This window comes from Carcharodon carcharias, chromosome 17 (assembly GCF_017639515.1).
Source record: "Carcharodon carcharias isolate sCarCar2 chromosome 17, sCarCar2.pri, whole genome shotgun sequence".
Lineage (NCBI taxonomy): Eukaryota > Metazoa > Chordata > Chondrichthyes > Lamniformes > Lamnidae > Carcharodon > Carcharodon carcharias.
Window position 1 is genome coordinate 89,004,132 of NC_054483.1, and position 20,496 is coordinate 89,024,627.

Genomic DNA, 20,496 nt, shown 5'->3' on the forward strand with positions numbered 1-20,496 from the left:
TTTATACTGTATACCAAACAATCTCTAAGCATATCATTAATAGATATACCAAACTCACAATATTCAGTTAATTGCTTCAGGCTTGCCACATAACAAGAAACTCTCTCCACCGCAGCTCTATTTCTTGAGTTAAATTTAAACCATTGCATCATCACCAATGGCTTGGGCTGGTAATGAACCTCTACGGAGTTCACTAAATCATCAAAACTTTTCAAGTCTGGGGCACTGGGCGCCAACAGATTCTGTATTAGTGCACATGTCTTATTCCCACACATGGGCAGAAGGATCGCACCTCTTCTCCACCCCCACAATGTCCCTCGCCTGGTAGAAGAACGCGGGGCATTCAATATAGTGAGACCAGTAGACTGAGGTTGGATCAAGTGGCTTTACTCTTCCAAATTGTGGCACGCTCTGAGGGGATTACTTCGGTGCTCAGAAGGAAATTTTCTTTTACTTAGAACTATCGTGCGAGATACGACCCAGTTTTGGTTCTTCTGATTTATTTCGTTTTGTTTTTTGCCTTTTATCTCATTTTTTCCGTGGCTTTTCAAGCTTTTACTCTCGGCACCAACTTGTTGGGTCCAGTGCCCCTAGTTTGTTAGGGCCAAAGGATCTGGGCTGCACATTTGTCTCAGGGTGACTGAGTTGGTACACAGACAGAGAGCATCAGTAGATCGTTGTTAGAATAAGTACATGCTGTTTATTTACAAACTAAACTCTGCAGCTACATTTGTATGCTCATAACATAAAACTCTGTCTTTATTCATCATTGACTAACTCAAGACTCTCTCACATAGAGGCAGCCCGCGCTACTCTGCTATTGGACATTCAGATCATGTGACCCTACATTACAATACTAATCTCAAAGGTAAATTACATATCAGATTACTGCACACACTATCCTGACTTGGAACTATATCGTTGTTCCTTCACTTTTGCTGGGTCAAAACCCTGTAACTCTCTGCCTAACAGCATTGTAGGAGAGCCTCACCACATGAACTGCACAGTTCTAAAAGGTGGCTCACCACCACCTTCTCAAGGAAAATTAGAGATAGGCAATGAATGCTGGCTTAGTAATGATGCCCACGTCCCGTGAAAGAATAAATTTAAAAATTCATGTCTTACATCTGCCACAGGTCTTGCAAGCTTTCTTCAGGAACAGGTGGCAGAAGAGGACATCCAAAGCCTTGAAATCACCTCCAAAGCAGTGAAAGAACACTCTTAGAGCAAATCCTGTGAGAACAAGTCCAGAGGCTATAATGCAGCTGTCATATATCTGTATTTGAAAGCTTTCCAGCCTGTCAATCGTTTAGTCCCATAAATTCCCATTATTCTCTTGCCTTGTTCAACCTAGAGAGTTCCAGAAGGCCAGGAAATCTGTGTGCTTGCAATTGAACCACAATACAAACTTAAAGATGTACTCAATTCATTTTCACATATGTTATTACCACAGTTGCCAGTTCCACGGAGTTTTCTGCGCACTAATGAATGTGCTCGTGTTAAATGCGCAAGTCAGTTGGTTCCTGCCGGCTTCCTGACATGCCAACATTTTTTGCTCTTTTAACTTCTTGCACGCACTGCCACCCACCCTGACAGGTTAAAACTCACCCTACGAATCCCAGTACTAGAATCCAGCCTTTGAACATCTACCCTGTCAAGCCCTGTAAACATTTAGTTTTATTTCACAGATTCTGGGCAGAATTTTTACGGCGTTCCTGCCAAATCAATGGAGTTTAGACTGCTCGCTGCATTTTACGGCCGTGCCCCCGCCCTGACGCAGCCATAAAATTCCGGCCCAAGAGTACTTAATGTCCCCTTTCAATATGAGATGCACACAGGAGTATTTTAAATATTGTAATTACAGATCCACATAAGTATTTTTGTTTCCATATATGTCAAGCAAAGAGAGGTTCAATGTGCAGCCTATTTATAAAATCCTCATTTTAATTAGCAATACTTAATGGTGTCCAAGGGTGACATTTTGCATCAACAAACTATGGGGATCCATTAGTACTGTATATTTGTTTGGCTGTTAAAGACGTCAGTAACCACAATCTAAGTAAAGTTGCCTTTTATGTCTGGACAAAAGAAAATGGGTTTCATGGTGACACAGTGCATCAATGAGCTGAGGAGACATGAGACTCAAGGTCATGAATTGAAAAACGAGCAAAGCAGCTGCAGAAGAATGCAGTCTCTTCCTGCAGAAGTCTATAAGGGCCAGATGCTAGGGCTATGTTGCATCTCTATCCCAGGATAGATGGTTTTTCATCTTATTTTCATGCTGAGTCTAAAGCCATGACACTGACTAGTGCTGCTGTGCTCGAGTGCTGGAATAGTTACAGTTGAGAGAAATACTGGAGACTCTGGCCAGGAAGTAGTGGGGAAATCAGGGCTTGGAATTCACAGTGAGAGCTAGTTGAAAAGACAGATTGATCTGGTTCTTTGGGAACTTTATCAGTGGCTCTTAATCAATTAAAACACTGCAGCAATATCTTTGTGTATTTTGTTTAATTCACAATCTATCTTAATATTTGCATGCACCTCCTGACTGTATAACTTGACTTTCTTGCCTTTTTTTGTCTTTATCCCCATTATAAAATACTATGCCCGCATTTATTATGGTAATTTCATAGGTGAACCAGACACTCTGATTGCACAATCTGACCACTTATGTAAGTGGTTTTTTTCTCTCACAATATGCTTTCGAATTAATTTTGCTATCTCATGCTTTTTCTTCTCAGCAACTGAAATTTCTAATGTTCAAAATAAAATTAAAATTAAAATTACATATTTCACAACAAATGTAGCAATCAAATTGTCTTTTAATTTTAAGGTCTCAGCTTCTCTCGAAAGCCCAGACTTTTGCCAATCCTAACTAGGAGGACCAAAGGTAGCCCTTGGGCCTCATTTTAATAATTCAGGTGCACTTCTGCTCCTCCTGGATCGACTTTTTAAAAAATGACCTTCCACCTGCTAGAAAAAGTGAGTGGAGCAGCCTCAAGGTCCGTTCCACTCAAGGCAGCGCAATTGCTTGGAGGGGTCCTAACTTGGCGTGACGCCCCTCAGCAACATATGCAAAGAGCCTAATGTCTGTTTTAAGCAGTCAATGCTGATATTTTTCAGGATTCCTTGAGGCATTAGGTACATAGTCTTGCACAATTGATCATTTTACCCATTGTTTTGGGGATGGTAAATGGAAACAATACTAACCAGTTTTGGGCACCTAGTTTAAGGAAGGATGTCAAGGCCATTCTTGCCCTGCTGTGTGGCTGCAGATCAGGTTATAGAAGGTGGCACAATTCAGTGACCACCTCCTTGGTGAAATGCAGGTACCAGTCACACTGCTCCTGGCTGAGATAGAGGTACAAGAAGTGCTGCCTAAAGACTCTTGCTGGGTAAGGCCTTCTACTGGGAGACCTCCTCCTCCTCCCTTTGCACACGATTCCACCCTCTGCTGCTTGTGCTCCATTTCTATATCATGCTGCAGCCCAAAAGGGACTGCAACTATAGCTCCTGTTACGGAAGCAGACTTTCCCTTGACATACCTACCATATTCTCTAGCCTCCTTGTAAAGATGCCGCACCACTCCCTTGAAAATCCAAAAAGTTTGCAAAGCCCCCAATAACAATTAACACAGAACTTCTACTTTCTCTGCAGCAGCAAAACTAAGTCTAAAGCACCTCACCTGGAATTTGGATGATTAACCTTTTAAATAATGCAAGGGAGGAAAGGAGGGGGAGGGGTTTCCTCATGCAGCTAAATGCACATCCAGCTGGGAATGATTAACTGGACCTGTGTGGTTCAAAATGGAGCTTGTCTACTGAATCAACATTAGACCTCACTATCTGCAAGCTTCCAGTGTATGTATGTCACACGAACATTAATGCCCTCTGAGTTAGGGCGCATAGTGCCAGAAACTTTCCAACCACCAATTTTTGAGTTCAGAGCTTCTGTAGTGCTGTCATAAGTGGTGCTGCAGAACCGAATTTTACAGCTGGAATGTCTTATCAGAAACAGTTAAGATACAGAACCAGTAATAGCTTTTAATAGGAAAATGGACAAATATTTGACAAATGAACAGTTAAAAGGGCATGAAAAGATAGTAAAGAATGTTTTATGGAAGATGATTTTCCTGTCCCTGACCCACTTGTGTGATAGTGGGATCCGGGAGTCTAACAATGAAACTGCCTTGTGATTCGGCCTGGATTTCCAGCCTGAATTTTTGTGTAATGAGAAAGGCGCCGGGGGCCTGAGACCTGAAATCCCGCCCCTGAACCCTTCTCCCACCAGTTTCACAGGGGTAGGAAATGGTGGCTGGTTGTAATTTATATATACATGGTTCATGGAGGCATCAGCACATGGTAAAGCCTTTGGTCAGATCCAATATCACCAGTGGGATGTCTAAAACATGACTTGTGCACTTTAGGCCTATTAGGAGAAAGTCTGAAGTTAGCGGAGTTCTTTGGAGGGGTAGGTTACCCTTTTGGAGAGGTCCAGAGGCACCTTTGGGAGAGGCATGTAGTACTTTGGGAGAGGTATGTTGCCCTTTGGGAGAGGTCAAGAGCCCCTTGGGATTGTTAAACGTAGACATGAATGTGCATAAAAAGTGGATAAACTCATTGAAACCATCAAGGTCAATGGAACTGTCAAGCTGTCAAGGAATTTAAATTTCATGGCCCTTAAATTTAAAAAAAAAGGCCATCTATTAAAAAATATCAATGCTTACTATTTCATTCTGTCTGCTGACATGAGCCTGAGTGCTATCATTATAGGAGTTGTGCTGCATGACTGATTTAACAACCTATCATTATCACAGTAGGGTGCCTGTCAGTTCATAGTTTCATTGACAGCTTGAAGCATTATAAAGTCTTTGATGTGGGGCTATGAATGCAAATGCTTATTGTCATAAGAGATTAAGTGGTTGAAGGAATTTAAGAGTGGGAATGGGTTTTTATCAATGAGAGTGTTCTTTTTGGAATTGTGAATTCATCAATAGATACTTACGACTTTATTTAATTTCTTTTCACCATGGGTCCTGAGGCCTGCCCATCATAGACACTGGTTAAGTTGGCATGGAGGATGTAAGGGCAAAGTATGGTGGATAGGGGTGTCATGGGTTGATACGAGTTTGCACTCAGTTGGCAAAGGAGCTACAAAGAGCCAAGGCAGTGGGTGGAGGGGCATAGGTTAACATGGAGCGTATGCAGGGCCATGGGAGAGGTAGGTGGGGGCACAAGTAGGATGGGTTGGCATGGATGGGGAACAGGTAGTGTGTGGGGGGTGAGGGGGGTTAGAGCTAGAAAGCTGTTTTTTTGTTTTATTCTTTTTCAGCTGGGACAAAGTGCTGGAGCACTGAGCTCACTTCCACACTTGGCAGCCCCTGTGCTGCCTCTAAACTGTTTCGGTTGGGGGGGGGGGGGGGGGGGGGGGGGGGGGGGGGGGGGTGCGCGGTAGGGCAGACTCCCATTACACCCTGCTACCATCCCTTCTCCTACCAGCCACAACTAAAATCTGACCATCTGGGGCAGTTGGTCAAGAGCTGGGTTCATGGAACCTGGAATTCTCCTGACTCTGTGCTCTTGACTTGGGAGCAAAAATTCAGACCTCTGTCATATGCATACGTACTCCTTCTATCACAATACCACGCATTGTCTGGTTAATTTTCCAAGCTGTTTTACTTCAGTGCTCTGTGGGTTTTATCTACTAAGTATTATGAGCATTATTCTGTAAAATCATTACAACCACTGTGAAAGTACCATTATAAAATAAAGAACGCAGGCACACTAGCTCACTTCAGTGGGTCCTTTGCTTATCACAGAAGCACAAGCTCTCACTAACCAGGGCTCAGGTCCTCCCTTGCAGCCTACTGATGTCCAATATCTGATTTTCAAAGGTTTTTCTCACGGCCCGCACAATAATCACAAGAAGTTTCCCATGCTAAGCTTTTGTGAGAAGCCAGACATGATAAATTAATTGTCCATTAAATGGGTCTCAGGTTCCCATCACACATTGTAATTACTACCCATCCACCTACTAACTGATCCACAGTTCCACATGAAGCTATTTTGGGAAATTACCTTTTTTAGGCAAACTTCCTGCTACAAAAGACATCTTAACACTGCTCACCACAAAGCACTTTCCAAGAACAAACAACCAAAAAATCCCAAACTCTGACACTTGCAGTTGTCGCTGTCCGTGTTGGAACAAATGATACAAGTATGAACAGGAAGGAGGCCCTGCTGAGGGACTATCCAGGAGTTATGCACTAAATTAAAATGTAGGACCTTGAAGGTAATATTCTCTGGATTATTGCAAAATCCATGTATAAATTGACATAGAGACAGAAAGAAGATGAGTTAACACGTGGCTAAAGAGGTAATGTGGAAAAGAGGGGTTCCTTTTCATGGGCACTGGCATCAGTACTGGGACAGATGGAGTTGTACTGATGGGAAGGACTCCACCTGAACTGGAATGGGACCAGAGACTTAGTGGAAACGGTAAATAGGAAGGTCGCAAAGGCTTTAAACTATTAAGGCTAGGAAAGAATCTACAAAAAATGAACAAGTTTAAATATAAATGAAACAGAAAGAAATGGGCCAGACGAAACTTAGGAAAGTCATAAATGGCCAGGAAATAACTAGAGTGACAGTCCAGGAGTGTAAATACATGGTTGAAAATAAAGTGTGCAGAACTGTTATTAAAAATGAGTTAAACTGTCCACGCAGCAATGCACACAGGGGAGGACTGCACCAACTTACAAGAAGGCATTATAAACCTTGAAGAATGGGAATACAATTGGCAAATAAATTTCAACATAGCTAAGTGTGAGGTATTGCATTTATTTAAGGAAAATAAGGATTTTATACATTACATAAAAATTAACAATCTAAATGCAAAGGGATCTGGGAGCACAAATTAACAAATCACTAAAAGCCATAACAAAAGCAACCCAAGCAGCAGGGTTTTTTCCTATGTTAGTAAGGCTACTAAAGAAAATAAGAGTTCATGGGGCTCAATCTTCAGCTTGGCGAGCGGGGATGGGGCCCGTCGCCGAGGCGTAAAATGACGTGCAGTGACGTTGGGCGTGTGTCCCGACAAACCCGCACGTCATTTATACTTTCAGTTCAATGGGCGCGCAACCGACTGTCAAAGGCCTGTTAAGGCCATTAATGAACTAATGAAACCTATTGAGAAAGCTGCCCGTCCAACCTTAAGGTTGGCAGGCAGGCGAAGAGCCCAGGCGGCCTTCGCATTTTTCATGGAAGCTCATCCACGGGCGGTATGAGGTTTCATGAAGTATTTATAAATTAAATACATTTTTTCATTTAAGTTCATTGACATGCCCCAGCTCATGTGACACGGTCACATAAGGGGACATGTCTTAAAATTTTTTTTCTTTATTAAAATTTTTGGAAGTTAAACTAATCTCCCTGAGGCAGCTCTGTGCCTCAGGGAAATTTCTGAGCTCTTTCGTGCATGTGTGCGAAAGACCGCAGGCCCCGACTCAGGGAAACCCCTCCGCTGGCACAGGGAGCGCTCAGTGCTTCCAAGTGCGTGTCACACTGGGTGGGCCTTAATTGGCCTGCCTACGTAAAATGGCAGCGTGGACCCGATTGGGGGCGCTGATTGGGTCTGCGTCCGCCCCTGCACAACCCCCCCAACGGAGGGAAAATTCTACCCATGGTGTAGGGGTAAAGATATTATCATGGACAGAGGATCGGTTGGCTAACAGGAAGCAGAGAGTAAGGATAAATGTGTCAATTTCAGGTTGGCAAGCTGTAAATAGTGGAGTGCCACAGGGATCAATGCTGCAACTATTTACAATCTCTATAAATGACTTGGATGAAGGGTCCAAATGTATGGTTGCTAAATTTGCTGATGAAACAAAGATAGCTAGGAAAATAAATTGTGAAGAGGACATAAAGAGTCTACAAAGAGATTCAAATAGTGAGTGGGCAAAAAAATTAGCAGATGGAATATAATGTCCAAAAATGTGAAGCCATTCACTTCAGCAGGAAAAATAGAAAAGCAGTATATTACTTAAATGGAGAAAGACCACAAAACTCTGCAGTGTAGAGGGATCTGAGTATCCTAGTAAATGAATCACAAAAATTTTGTATGCAGACACTACAAGTGATTAGGAAGGCAAATGGAATGTTGTTGTTTATTGCAAGGAGGATGGAATATAAAAGTAGGGAAGTTTTGCTACAGTTGTACAGGATGTTGGTGAGACCACATCTGGAGTACCTTGTACAGTTTTGGTCTTCTTATTTGAGAAAGGATACAACAGCATTAGAAGCAGGTCAGAGGAGGTTCACTCAATTGATTCCCAGGATGAAGGGGTTATCTTGTGAGGGAAGGTTAGTCAGGTTGGGCTTGAAGAATGAGAGGTGATCTTATTGAAACATAAAAGATCCTGAGGGGAATTGACAGGTGGATGCTGAGAGGATGTTTCTCCTTGTGGGAGAGATTAGAACCAGGAGACACAGTTTAAACATAAGGGGTCTCCCATTTAAGATGGAAATGAGGAAAAATTTTCTCTCTCAAAGGATCGTTGGTCTGTGGAATTCTCTTCCTGAGACAGCTGTGGAGGCAGGGTCATTGAATATTTTTAAGATGGGTTATATACATTCATGATTTACCATGGAATCCAAGAGCACAGGGGGTAGACAGAAAAGTGGAGTTGAGGCCACAATCAGATCAGCCATGATCTTATCAAATGGCAGAGTAGGCTCAAGGGGCCGAATGGCCTACTCCAGCTCCTAATTCATATGTTTGTATGCATTTATTTGTATAGGGACAGATTTGAACAAGTAGCGAAGTTATGCTAAACTTAACTGAACTTTAATTAGATCCAACGGTGGGGAGGTGGGGTTGTGGTTTACAGGCTAGCTTATTGGGCTTGGAGAAAACACTCCTGCTCACAAGCAGTGCTGAAAAGGCATTTATCTCCTGGATTCGTCACTTTTTGTCTTAGTTAGGCTGCCAAGTTTTCAGAGATCCAGAAGAACTGGTTGTCTGTGGTTAAAAATAGAATAGCTGTTAAAATGAAAGCACATAACCTCATTATAATACTTAAAGGATCAGCCCACTTCCTGCAAGCAGGTTGGTTGCTGGCCTTCACCCCACCTCCATTAAAACCAGAAGTAGGTGGATTCAAGGCAAGTTTGATTCCTGTTCCAGATTTTTTTGCAATTTAACCTCTGACATGACTCCCTAACCCACTTGCATATGGAAGTTACATTCAGCCCTTGCGGGGAAGAGAAACAAAATTCTCTACTACAGGAGCAACTGAGTTGAATTGTAAAGATGTATTAAAGGGAAGCATTTAAGGGAGAAGAGAATCGAGCATTATGCTGATAGAGTGATATGAGGAAGAATGGGAGAAGGTTCAAGTGGCATATGAACGTTGACATGGACTGGTTGGACTAAATGGTCTGTTTCTGTGCTGTATATTAAATGTAATGTAATTCCATGTAATTTAACCTTATATTCTCAACAAACACAATTTTCTAAGAGACTCTTGAGACTGGCCCAAAGTGCCTCACTGCAAATAGCTTAATTTAAGTACTATACAACAATGAAATAAAGTATATTGCCATTTTCCATCTGTTGAGGCTGGATTATGATTGGGCTCACAATTCCCATTTCGAGTGGGAAAAGAGAAAGTTCAAATAGCAATGAAGCTCTTAAAGCTTTCAAGAGTTCTTAAATCATTTTTATTTTGCAGTAGACTTTTCATAAATGCTTCATTTTTTAAAAAACATGCTTATTTTATATGTTGGGGGAACTCTTTCTTTCTCCTAGCTACGTTGTGAGGATTAAATGTTTGCTAATTCACTGAAAAGCCAATAGTAATGGGAAGAATTTACAAGATAACAGCAATACAAGAGTGAAAAACAAGCAAGAGAAAAGGAGCTTTACAATGCAAAATTTCAAAAGGAACTCAGACATTTAACTGAGAAGTGTTTAGTGGTGCATGAGACAAGTTGAAATTAATAATTTAGATTGGTTTTCAAGTGTTCCACTTACAACGTTAGAAGGGAAAAGAAAGAAGGCAAGGAAATTAGCAGAGCTGGAGTTATTTTATTTGTCATTTTGCCACATACCATGCTTTTCCTTCATATTTGTACACAGACTCACACATCAGATATATGGCTTAAAAGATCAAGGAATTTTGAGCAAGAGTTATACATGCAAGTATGATATGCCCAAATTGCTTTGCCTTTTCTGAATGTCTTATTGATTCTACCAAACATATCTCTGCACATTATGACCACACCTGATCCTAGGAGATTAGTACATCTGAAAATTGGCAAGCATTATCCTTGCTGATTTTTGAGGGCATCGAATTTATGAAGCTTATGTAAAATCTACTCTTTTAAATAAAAAAATGCATGTTATTATCCTGAATTGATTATGAATTTCCAATGATAAGCATTACTTTAACTTGTGTATTTTGAGATGTGTAACGGATTCAACATAGCACCTTCAACCAATTTCACAAAACTGTAGACCTATAGAACTATTACCCAGGAAGCAATCAGTTTTATGAGCCACATTTGGTCTTTCTATCCCTTGGTTGATTAGAATTGGTAGCTTCCAAAAAAAACTCATTGGTGCTTAATGATTAAAATCTAACAGTTCTGATTTGTTCACATTTTATTGATCGAATATTAGATCGGCTAAAGGCCATTTTTGCCATACAGAGGATACGTGCTGGATATAAAACCATTGATCCCAGTATCATTGATCATATGGTCCACAAAAGGCCAAACAGTTATGACATTCAGTGGATGCCTCAGGCTTTCAAAGTACAACTGTAACATTGGTAACATGTTTCACAGAGAAGCTTTAAGTTACAGAAGATTATTTTGTGGAAAGGCTGATTAGAAGCTGAGAGTCCCATCCTTCCTGTTTCAGACAGTGTGCTTTAGTACCAATCCTGGCTCTGCAGAGTTTATAGGATATTCAATCTGCAATCATAACTGTTTAATAACACAAATTAAATATATTTATGCTTTATCTCTGTATCAAAATTACGTGTTGCATATACCTGTCACAGTGAGAACTTCCTCTGGAGCTGGTTCGGCCTGATTCATGTTGAGCATCTAGAAGTATTTTTTCCATTTCCCCATTGAGAATGGAAGTAGGTGCTGGAACCTGCTCTTGACCTCCATTTTGTGCGCTGCTCCCATTGTTGCCATTGTTACTGTAGTGCAACTCTACCCAAGATCCTGAGTGAATTAAAAGTAAAATATTGTCAAATCCTCATATAGATAATCTGGAATTAAGCAACATCCCACAATAACCTGGTATATGCATGTTGTTGTTGGCAAGTTCCACTTTTACTTTTTGCAATGTCAACAATGTTGCACATATCCTGTCATATCCATGTCTGACCACATGCACAAGCTGTGGCATGTGACAAGATTCCACTGGACAGATCTAGTAATTCAAGGGCATAGTGGGAGGGGAAGATCTCATCACAAACATTAGCAATCAATGGTTACGAAAGACAAGGTAAACAACTGTTCTCCCATTTCAGCTTACATTAATTGGACATTTTGCCCTTCTTGGTTTCAGTCTCTTCTGATTATTTATAAATATGTAGCCTTACACAGGACATGCAGCCAACTGCTGAAAAGCTGTTTTTACATTTGTATATGAATCTGAATAAGTATGACAGTTTGAAACTACAAACATATTTTTATTGTGCCATATAGGCATCTGTTTGTAGCCTGGAGGCCTGTTTGAATGTCTCGATGCCCAGATAATATTTTTATTTGTAAACAGTAACTAAGCAGCAAACCATTAACCATATTGTACTTTCCCATCTAAAATATACAATTTGTTCTTTGGTAACAAGTTTGTTTATACAGATAACACAACAAACTCAGCTTATTAAACTACATTGAAATCAATAATAAAACCCGCTCTCTACATTTTTGTTAAAAAAACCTTGCACTATAATCATTTTGTAAACCAACAGTGCATAAACTGGTAAGGAAATCTGTTTTTAGAAATTCCCTTCAAATTGAGTTACTGCCTAAAGATGGATTTTCCTAATCATAAAGTGCTATGCATTTTTTTAAAAGGAGAGAAGGGATTGCAGGCAGGGGGAAGGAATTATTAGGGGCAAAAATGAGGGGCATAGTTTTATGGCAGGCAAGTGGTGGGATGGCAGGCAGGAGGTGTACAATTGGGAGCCATGGCAGCGCCACTGAGCCTATAGCCTGCCTGACCCCGCAGACATTTACAGAGGGGGGTTGTTGGGGGTAGTATATTAGCATGGATAGAGGGTTGATTAACTAATAGAATACAGAGACCTGGGATAAGGGGAGCATTTTCAGGATGGCAACCTGTAACTCGTGGAGTGCTACAGGGATCAGTGATGGGGCCACAATTATTTACAATATATCTTAATTACTTGGATGAGGGAAGTGAATATCCTGTCACCGAGTTTGCGGATGACACAAAAATAGGTGGGAAGGCAAGCGGTGAGGATGGCACAAAGAGCCTACAGAGGTATATAAACAGGTTAAGTAACTGGGCAAAAAGTTGGCAGATGGAATATAATATGGGAAAATGTGAGGTTATGCACTTTGACAGGAAGAATAGAGGAGTTGAATATTATTTAAATAGAGAAAGACTGATGAAAGCTTCAGCACAGTTTGGGGGTCCTCATGTACGAATCACAAAAAGATAGCATACATGTTCAGCAGGTAATCAGGAAGACAAATGGAATGTTAGCCTTTATTTCAAAGGGAATGGAGGATAAAAATAGGGAAGTCTTGCTAAAACTATACAAGGCACTGGTCTAACCAGTGTCTAGAATACTGTGAACAGTTTTGGTCCAATTATCTAAAGAAAGATATACTGGCATTGGAGGCAGTCCAGGGAAGGTTCACTAGGTTGATCCTGGGTATGGAGGGATTTTCTTATGAGGAGAGGTTGGGTCTGTACTCATTGGAGTTTAGAAGAATGAGAGGAGACCTTATTGAAACATATAAGATTCTTAGGGGGTTTGACAGGGTAGATGCTGAGAGGTTGTTTCCCCTTGTGGGAGAGTCTAGGACCAGAGGGCATAATCTCAGAGTAAGGGGTCGCCCTTTTAAGATGGAGATGAGGAGGAATTTCTTCTCTCAGAGGGTAGTGAATCTGTGGAACTCTTTACTGCAGAGGGCTGTAGAGGCTGGATCGTTAAGTATATTCAAGGCTGAGATAGACAGATTTTTAATCAGTAAGGGAATCAAGGGTTATGGGGAAAAGGCAGGAAAGTGGAATTGAGGATTAGCAGATCAGCCACGATCTCACTGAACGGCAGAGCAGCCTCAACGGGCTGAATAACATACTTCTACTCTTACATCTTATGGTCTTATGGTTGGCGTTGGGTGACCCTTTTGAGGCTCTTAAGTGGCAAACTAATAGCTGCTTAAGGGTCTCCTCCTGCTGCCACTGGGATCTTTCCCGCAGTCGGGGAGGCCCACACCAAGTATCCAGGTTGACCAGTTGGCAGCCTGATGGCCAATCCGGGGAAGGGGGTGTCTCCAGCCTGTTCTCATTGGAGGCCTCACCCCCAGCACTTCCTCACTCCATTTCCTCATCTCCCTCACTAGGGCCTGCCAATCTGGCCCAAGCCAGATCCTGGATTCACCTGGTTCTGGGCCCTGGGCTTCTCTTCTTCAGGGGACTAGCTATCATCCCAGCCATGGCGACTGCACCCAGTGGCGCTGCTGGGATGTGAGACAAGAAAGAACAAGACTTTCTCTCAGGACGGAAGTTACGGCTTAAGCCAATTAAAGAACTGACATTTGTAAAATGGCTGCAGGGCAAGCCAGCCAAGAACTGGCAGACTTGCCCCTGGCATAAAACTTAGCCCGAGCTGGCTAAATTTAGATTTAGAAACTTAGTGCTTTCTTTATGTAGGGAAAGAATGTGACAAGAGTGCAAATTTTCAGCTGATCAGGCAGCCAGCATGGATTTTTAAAGGGCAGGTCATGGATGACAAGCTTGACTGAATTATTTGAAGAGGTCTCTGAAGTAGCGGACAAAAGAATATCTACGGGCGTTCTTTATTTGAATTTTCAGAAAGCATCCGATGAAAGTTCCTCATAAGAGACTGTTAGCTAAAGTTGAAGCTTGTGGAATTGAAGGCAAATTATTGACCTGGTTAGGAAAATGACCGAGCAGCAGGAGAAAGAGTAGGAATAATGGACAGAAATTCTAACTGTAAGGATGTGACTTGTAAGTGTTTCACAAGGATCCGTGTTGGAACTTCAATTGTTCACGATATTAATTAATGACGTGGATGATAAAAGAGAAAGCCACATATCCAAATTCACCAACGACACAATGATAGGAGGAATTAAAAGTAGTATAGATGGAAACTTAAAATTACAAAGAGATATTGATAGGCTGCTTTGAGACAATCCAAACTGGACATAAAAGGGATTAAGGAGGGTACTTTCCAAATGGTGAAAAACTAGAAACAGTGGAGGTCCAGAAAGGCTAGGATGACCCAGGCACACAGATAATTAAAATGTCATGAACAAGTACAGAAGCGTTTTATCCAATCCATTTCAAGCCGTTGCAAATGTTTGGCAGTGTGCAACTCTACAAGTCTGGGCCATCTGTTCCAATATGATGCAGAAAGTAACCAAAAAGGTTAATGGAATGCTAACTGCCCCATTCCCAAATTCTTTGAAACATTTCCATATTGGAACAGATGGCTCAGACTTGTAGAGTTCCACACTGCCAAACATTTGCAGCAGCTCGAAATGGATTGGATAGAATGCTGCTTTGCTATAAAAATATATATGATCAGCACAGAAGGCCAAATACCTGATAATTTTCTGCTGGGAGCCAACATACTACAAATGGTCTGTCAATATCATCACCGTTTTCTTCTGTACCATATCCCCAAGAGCATCAAATTATCAAGTTTTGTATTTTAAAAAATCAATTAACTGATCACTCTCAACCACACACTTGCTTATTCTGCTGAGCCTTAATCTGAAGGCAATGAAATGCATACCAAGATTTTCTATGTACCAAATGGGGCTTTGCTGCCTAAATGATAATGGGTGTTTAAACTTCGAAGAATTGAATCTCTGAGTGAAGAAGCTGCACAATCAAATGAATGAAACTTCAGTGTGTATTTGTTTCAGACAAAAGATCCTTAAGAGTCTCAATCACCTGATCTTGCATTGGGCACATGGATTAATTTGAGGTACTTCTGATCTTAAGGAAATGGTATTTACCAGTTTCGCTGAGTATTGCACACTAGCACTGCTATTTTCTGCGCATATTCACTATTAAGCAAGGGGTACAAGATCCCAGTTGTAGGTTAATATAAAGGAGAAGAGCAATTGGTGGCGACTACAGGAAGGGAACAGTAAGAGAACAGGTGTTGCAGGATTGTGCCTCCCACCCACACCAGCTTAAAATGATTCATGCAAGGCATGTCTAACTAGAGCTTACTAAAGAGATTCATGTTGAACCAAGTTGTCATCAAAAGTTCTGGCACTATACATTATGATCTGCAAGCAAGAACAGCAAGATTGACAGCACTGTCGATGGTAAATCAAGGTAACAACTGCACTGAGATTGTATGCTACATGTACCTTACAGACAAACAAAAGAGACAAGACAGAAATCAGGTGAACCTTTTTATTTGTGATATAACTGACATGCTTTAACAGAAGGCACACTAGTTCATTGAACTCAGAGTATACCATAAAGAACAGAAACAAAGATAACCTATTTTCTGCCAACCTCCTATTGTCCCAAATGTAAAAACCATCAACTGCAGCCATGAGCCATTTATGAATATGAAACTTTCACTCTTTCAATGTGCAGATAACCTTGATCACCACAACATGCACAAGCGATGAAATATGTATGATGCATTAACTTTGACCAATTTAGTAGACTTATTTGGGCTCTGGACTTGTGCCTTGGACAAGGCAAATTTTACTAGAACCTACCACTTTAAAATGGGATCGTAGTGAGTTGAGAGTGACTGCCCTTGACATCCAGGCAGCATTTGACTGACTGTGGCATCAAGGAGCACGAGCAAAACTGGAGTCAATGGGAATCAGGGGTAAAACTCTCCGCTGGTTGGAGTCATACCTAGCACAAAGGAAGATGGTTGTGGTTGTTGGAGGTTATACATCTCAATTCCAGGACATCGCTGCATGAGTTCCTCAGGGTAGTGTCCTTGGTCCAACCACCTTCAACTGCTTCATCAACGATCTTCCTTTCACCATAAGGTCAGAAGTGGGAATGTTCACTGATGATTGCACAATGTTCAGCACCATTCGCGATTCCTCAGATACTGAAGCAGTCCACGTCCAAATGCAGCAAGACCTGGACAATATCCAGATTTGGGCCGACAAGTGGCAAGTAACCTTCACGCTACACAAGTGCCAGGCAATGACCATCTCCAACAAGGCAGAATCTAACCATCACCCCTTGATGTTCAATGGCATTACCATTGCTGAATCTCCCACTATCAACATCCTAGGGGTTACCATTGAACAGAAACTGAACTGGACCAGCCATATAAATACTGTGGCTACAAAAGTAGGTCAGGGGTTAGGAAGCCTGTGACGAGTAACTAACCTCCTGACTCCCCAGAGCCTGTCCACCATCTATAAGGCACAAGTCAGATGGAATACTCTCCAATTTCCTGGATGAGTGCAGCTCCAACAACATTCAAGAAGATTGACAGTGTCCAGGACAAAGCAGCCCGCTTAATTGACACCCCATCCACAAACATTCACTCTCTCCACCACCAACGCACAATGGCAACAGTGTGTACCATCTACAAGATGCACTGCAGGAACTCACCAAGGTTCCTTAGACAGCACCTTCCAAACCCATAACCACTACCAACTAGAAGGACAAGGGCGGCAGACACATGGGAACACCACCACCTGGAGGTTCCCCTCCATGCCACTCATCATCCTGACGTGAAAATAGGTCGCTGTTCCTTCACTGTCACTGGGGCAAAATCCTGGAACTTCCTCCCTAACAGCACTGTGGGTGCACCTACACCATATGGTCTGCAGCAGTTCAAGAGGACAGCTCACCACCACCTTCTCAAGAGCTATTAGGGATGGGAAATAAATGCTGGCCTAATCAGCGATGCCCTCATCCCATGAATGAATTAAAATTCTTCTCAGATATAATGCACTCCAATTGAGAAAGACATGCTTAAAAATGCATTAAAAACCTCACAATCCAACACTGTGCAGCTGTGTTGCTAGAGATTTAGTGCATATTGGGGCAAGATACTCCTGCCACTTTGCTTCATTGGTACTATGTGTAACTTTGAAGGTTGTGGCTTAAAGATCAGCCATGGATATGAATGCATTATCTAGACAGATAATTCACTGCAGTACTAAGAGAATGTTTCACAATGGGATGCAGGGTTGTGAACTGGATGTATTCCTGGAAGTTTAATCAAATCATATTTGTCTGCAGTCTGCAATTACCTCATACAAGCTGTGGTCCTTGTAGTCAAGTGTCTTTGTGCTCACAGAATAAGAATTAATGTCCTCAAGAGGGGGAACAAAAGGTTAGGAAAAGAAAACAATGCTAATTTGTGGCCTAAGGTCCTCCAGTCCTGAACAGAATGAAATAACTACCTTATTTGAACAGTGTATCTGTGCCAATTTAAGAAAGGATTCTTGGGTTACTGTTTCATTTCTTTTTAAACCAGCTATGCAGCGCTGGTTAGATAGCATCTGGTCCAAAGACAGAATTTCTTCTTAAAATAATGTTTTTATATGTTTGGGATTCCTGCTATTTTGTGAAAGGAAAAAGTTAACATCCTCTAACAAGTTTAAAAAAAGAGCTTACATCACATCACCTATTCGAAGAGTGTGTGTGTCTGTGTGTGCCAGAGGAGGTGCACTTCACCGCAATTCCGGCACAGAATGGGAAATTTAAATTTTTGAAGCTTCCCAAATCAAAATATGAATGTGTGGACAGTCGGTCTAAAGCACTGACTGTTTGCACAAAACATCTAAGGCTGACAACTATCGCTGAATACGCCTCTGGTACTTCTGCCCCTGAGAGCATCGTATTCAGTTTTGGGCCTACAAATGGTAAGAGATTTCAAAGCTCTGGAGGGCCTGCAGAGGGAAATGTTCAGAGGTGTCAGAAAATTTGAAAGTGAAAGTAAGAGGAATGTTGCTGAAGCTGGCCATTTGAAACAAAAGGCAGAGAATGCTGGAAACACTTCTATGCTTCCGCGTTGAGAAGTAGTTTGCACACTGGCCCCTGCAGCGTGCTGGAGTTGCTCCTGGTTCCTGACAAACATTTATTCCTTATTCAATACCACTAGAACAGACTACCCGGGCATTTATCCCATTGCTCTTTGTGCAGCCTTGCAGTATGCAAACTAACTGCTGCACTACAACATCATTGCACTTAGAGGAACAATTCATTGGCTGAATCAGAACGTAAAGTTGCTATATAATCACAAGTATATTCTTTCTCGTTAAGAATCAGACAACAATTACCCAGCATTTCCGAAATTGCCCACATATTTCTTTTCTGTTTTTCTTAAGTTTCCCAGAGTGACAGTATTGTTCGGGGGTAGAATGTGAGATGGATGCGAGTTTGCTGAGCCTGGTCGCTTTTACTCACGTTTTTGCATATTCTTATAAGTTCATGTTTTGGGGCAACCCTTACCAGATGAACAGAAAATCTGTGACTGTGATGCTCTTTCAATTGATCATTGAAATCGTTTCGACTAAAGGAACAGAAATGTTTTCAATTGCGGTATTTCCTTCTGTGTAACAAGTATGCCATCTAGTGTTAGAGAGAGGTAATTACTAAAAAACTGTCAATTAAAAAATGTAAAGAAGCCCAGTGCAGGGTTTGTAGTTTCATTCACTTTCCAGAACAGCCCAAGCAGAATGGGAAGGAAGGTTCTTTGGATCCTACCACTTTCAAACAATTTCCAAAATAAACAGAAGGCATATAAGACATTCTCCCATTATGGGCAGACACACAATAAAGTGCTGCAGATGTTGAAAATACACCACACCACAATGGAGATAAGATGGAAAGACTTGTTCGTGCAGTGAGTGGTAAGCTCAACCAAGTGAGGATCCAGCAGCATAATATCCATCAAACAACCATTATGAGAGTGAGGTGTCCTGTTTCACAGGCCACTGCCATGCACTAATTATCTCTCCTTGCTTTCGCAGGCACATCATTGAAGATCTGTCACAGTGCTCACCCACACCCTCTGCCAGCGCAGAGACACACACCTCTGTCAGACCATGCTTTAGAACACTCTTGGGGTCACAATCTGGTGAGCACATCACACCGTCTGATCCACAGCAAGTGGAGGCAGGGACTTCCCAGGTTTCTGGCACTCGGAGGTCTGTTGGAGACCAGAAATCTGCTGAGTATGAGCCTCTGGACTGTCATACCTCAGTTGCTTGGGCTGCAAAGGCAAGCTCGGGAACATCACAAAGCGATGTCCGCTGCACTCCTCAGATTGCAAGACACGACGAAGGAGTCCGTTCGCCTTCAGTGATAGTACCGGCACGCCAACGCACTCAGATAAAATGGCAGCCGCCATGGAGACCTTGGTCTAGGACATCTGTCCTGCACTGCTGCGCGGGCTGAACTCCATCACTGATGCCACAGTTGGCCTCCAACAGTGCCAACACAAGAGGGGACAGCTCAATCACACTCTAGCTTTCCCTTCCCCTCAAAGAGTCAGCCAGGGGCCCTTGGGCACCCATAGGGAGGAGGATCAGCAGGTGCACATCCCGCAGCCATCCACCTACATGACTCCGGGAGTGTCCAGTCCATCTGAATCGCCTCTTCCTGTGAACCCAGCAGGTCCAGCTCCACTGGCTGAGGGTGCCACTGTCACACAGCAGGATTCCGAAATCAGGCCGGTGCCCTCCAGGTTTCGGCCCTCTAAAAGATGACTGTCAAGGTCATCACAGACAAGGCGTAGCAGTCAGCAGGCTCCACTGAAGAAGCTGGGGAACACCCAGATATAGTGGTAGGGTTAGGAAGGTTAAGAAGATACAGTTGCACAAGCTGGGCGTTGGTGTTAATCACCTGTACTAATGTTCACTTTGTTAATAAAGTCCCAAGACCGTCTCCTTGCTTATGGCTCCTTGATCTGATGAGCAGTGTTCATGTCACTTAGATGTGAAACCTTGGTGCCTGCACAAGATAAAAGCAGGTGTCTCAGTCCAGGGTCTCTTCCCTGTGCTTTGTGCAACCTTCCCAGCACACTGATGGTGTGCCTTCGCTGTCACTGGTCACATCAGTCAAGGCTACACCTCGATGGGGCTTATCATTGCTGCTAGAATGTTCTGGGCCGGCGGCACAGAGTTCTGTCATCCTCCCTGTGAGCTCTCAGCACCTTTGAGGTGCGGCTGGCCCCCCCATCTCATCAGCATCTTGTCCGGTGAATGTGGTCCTGAAGTGCTCGGCTCACGAAAGCTGCCA

At 42.4% G+C, this 20,496-nt stretch overlaps 1 protein-coding gene across 1 annotated transcript in view; it reads right to left on the minus strand.

Moving 5' to 3' along the window:
- Positions 1-20,496, minus strand: part of bnip3 (BCL2 interacting protein 3) — a 68,727-nt gene that overhangs the window by 27,808 nt on the left and 20,423 nt on the right. Inside the window, exon 2 of the mRNA XM_041209761.1 lies at positions 11,057-11,237. Within this exon, the coding sequence (XP_041065695.1) occupies positions 11,057-11,237 (181 nt within the window). The remainder of the gene's footprint in view (positions 1-11,056; positions 11,238-20,496) is intronic.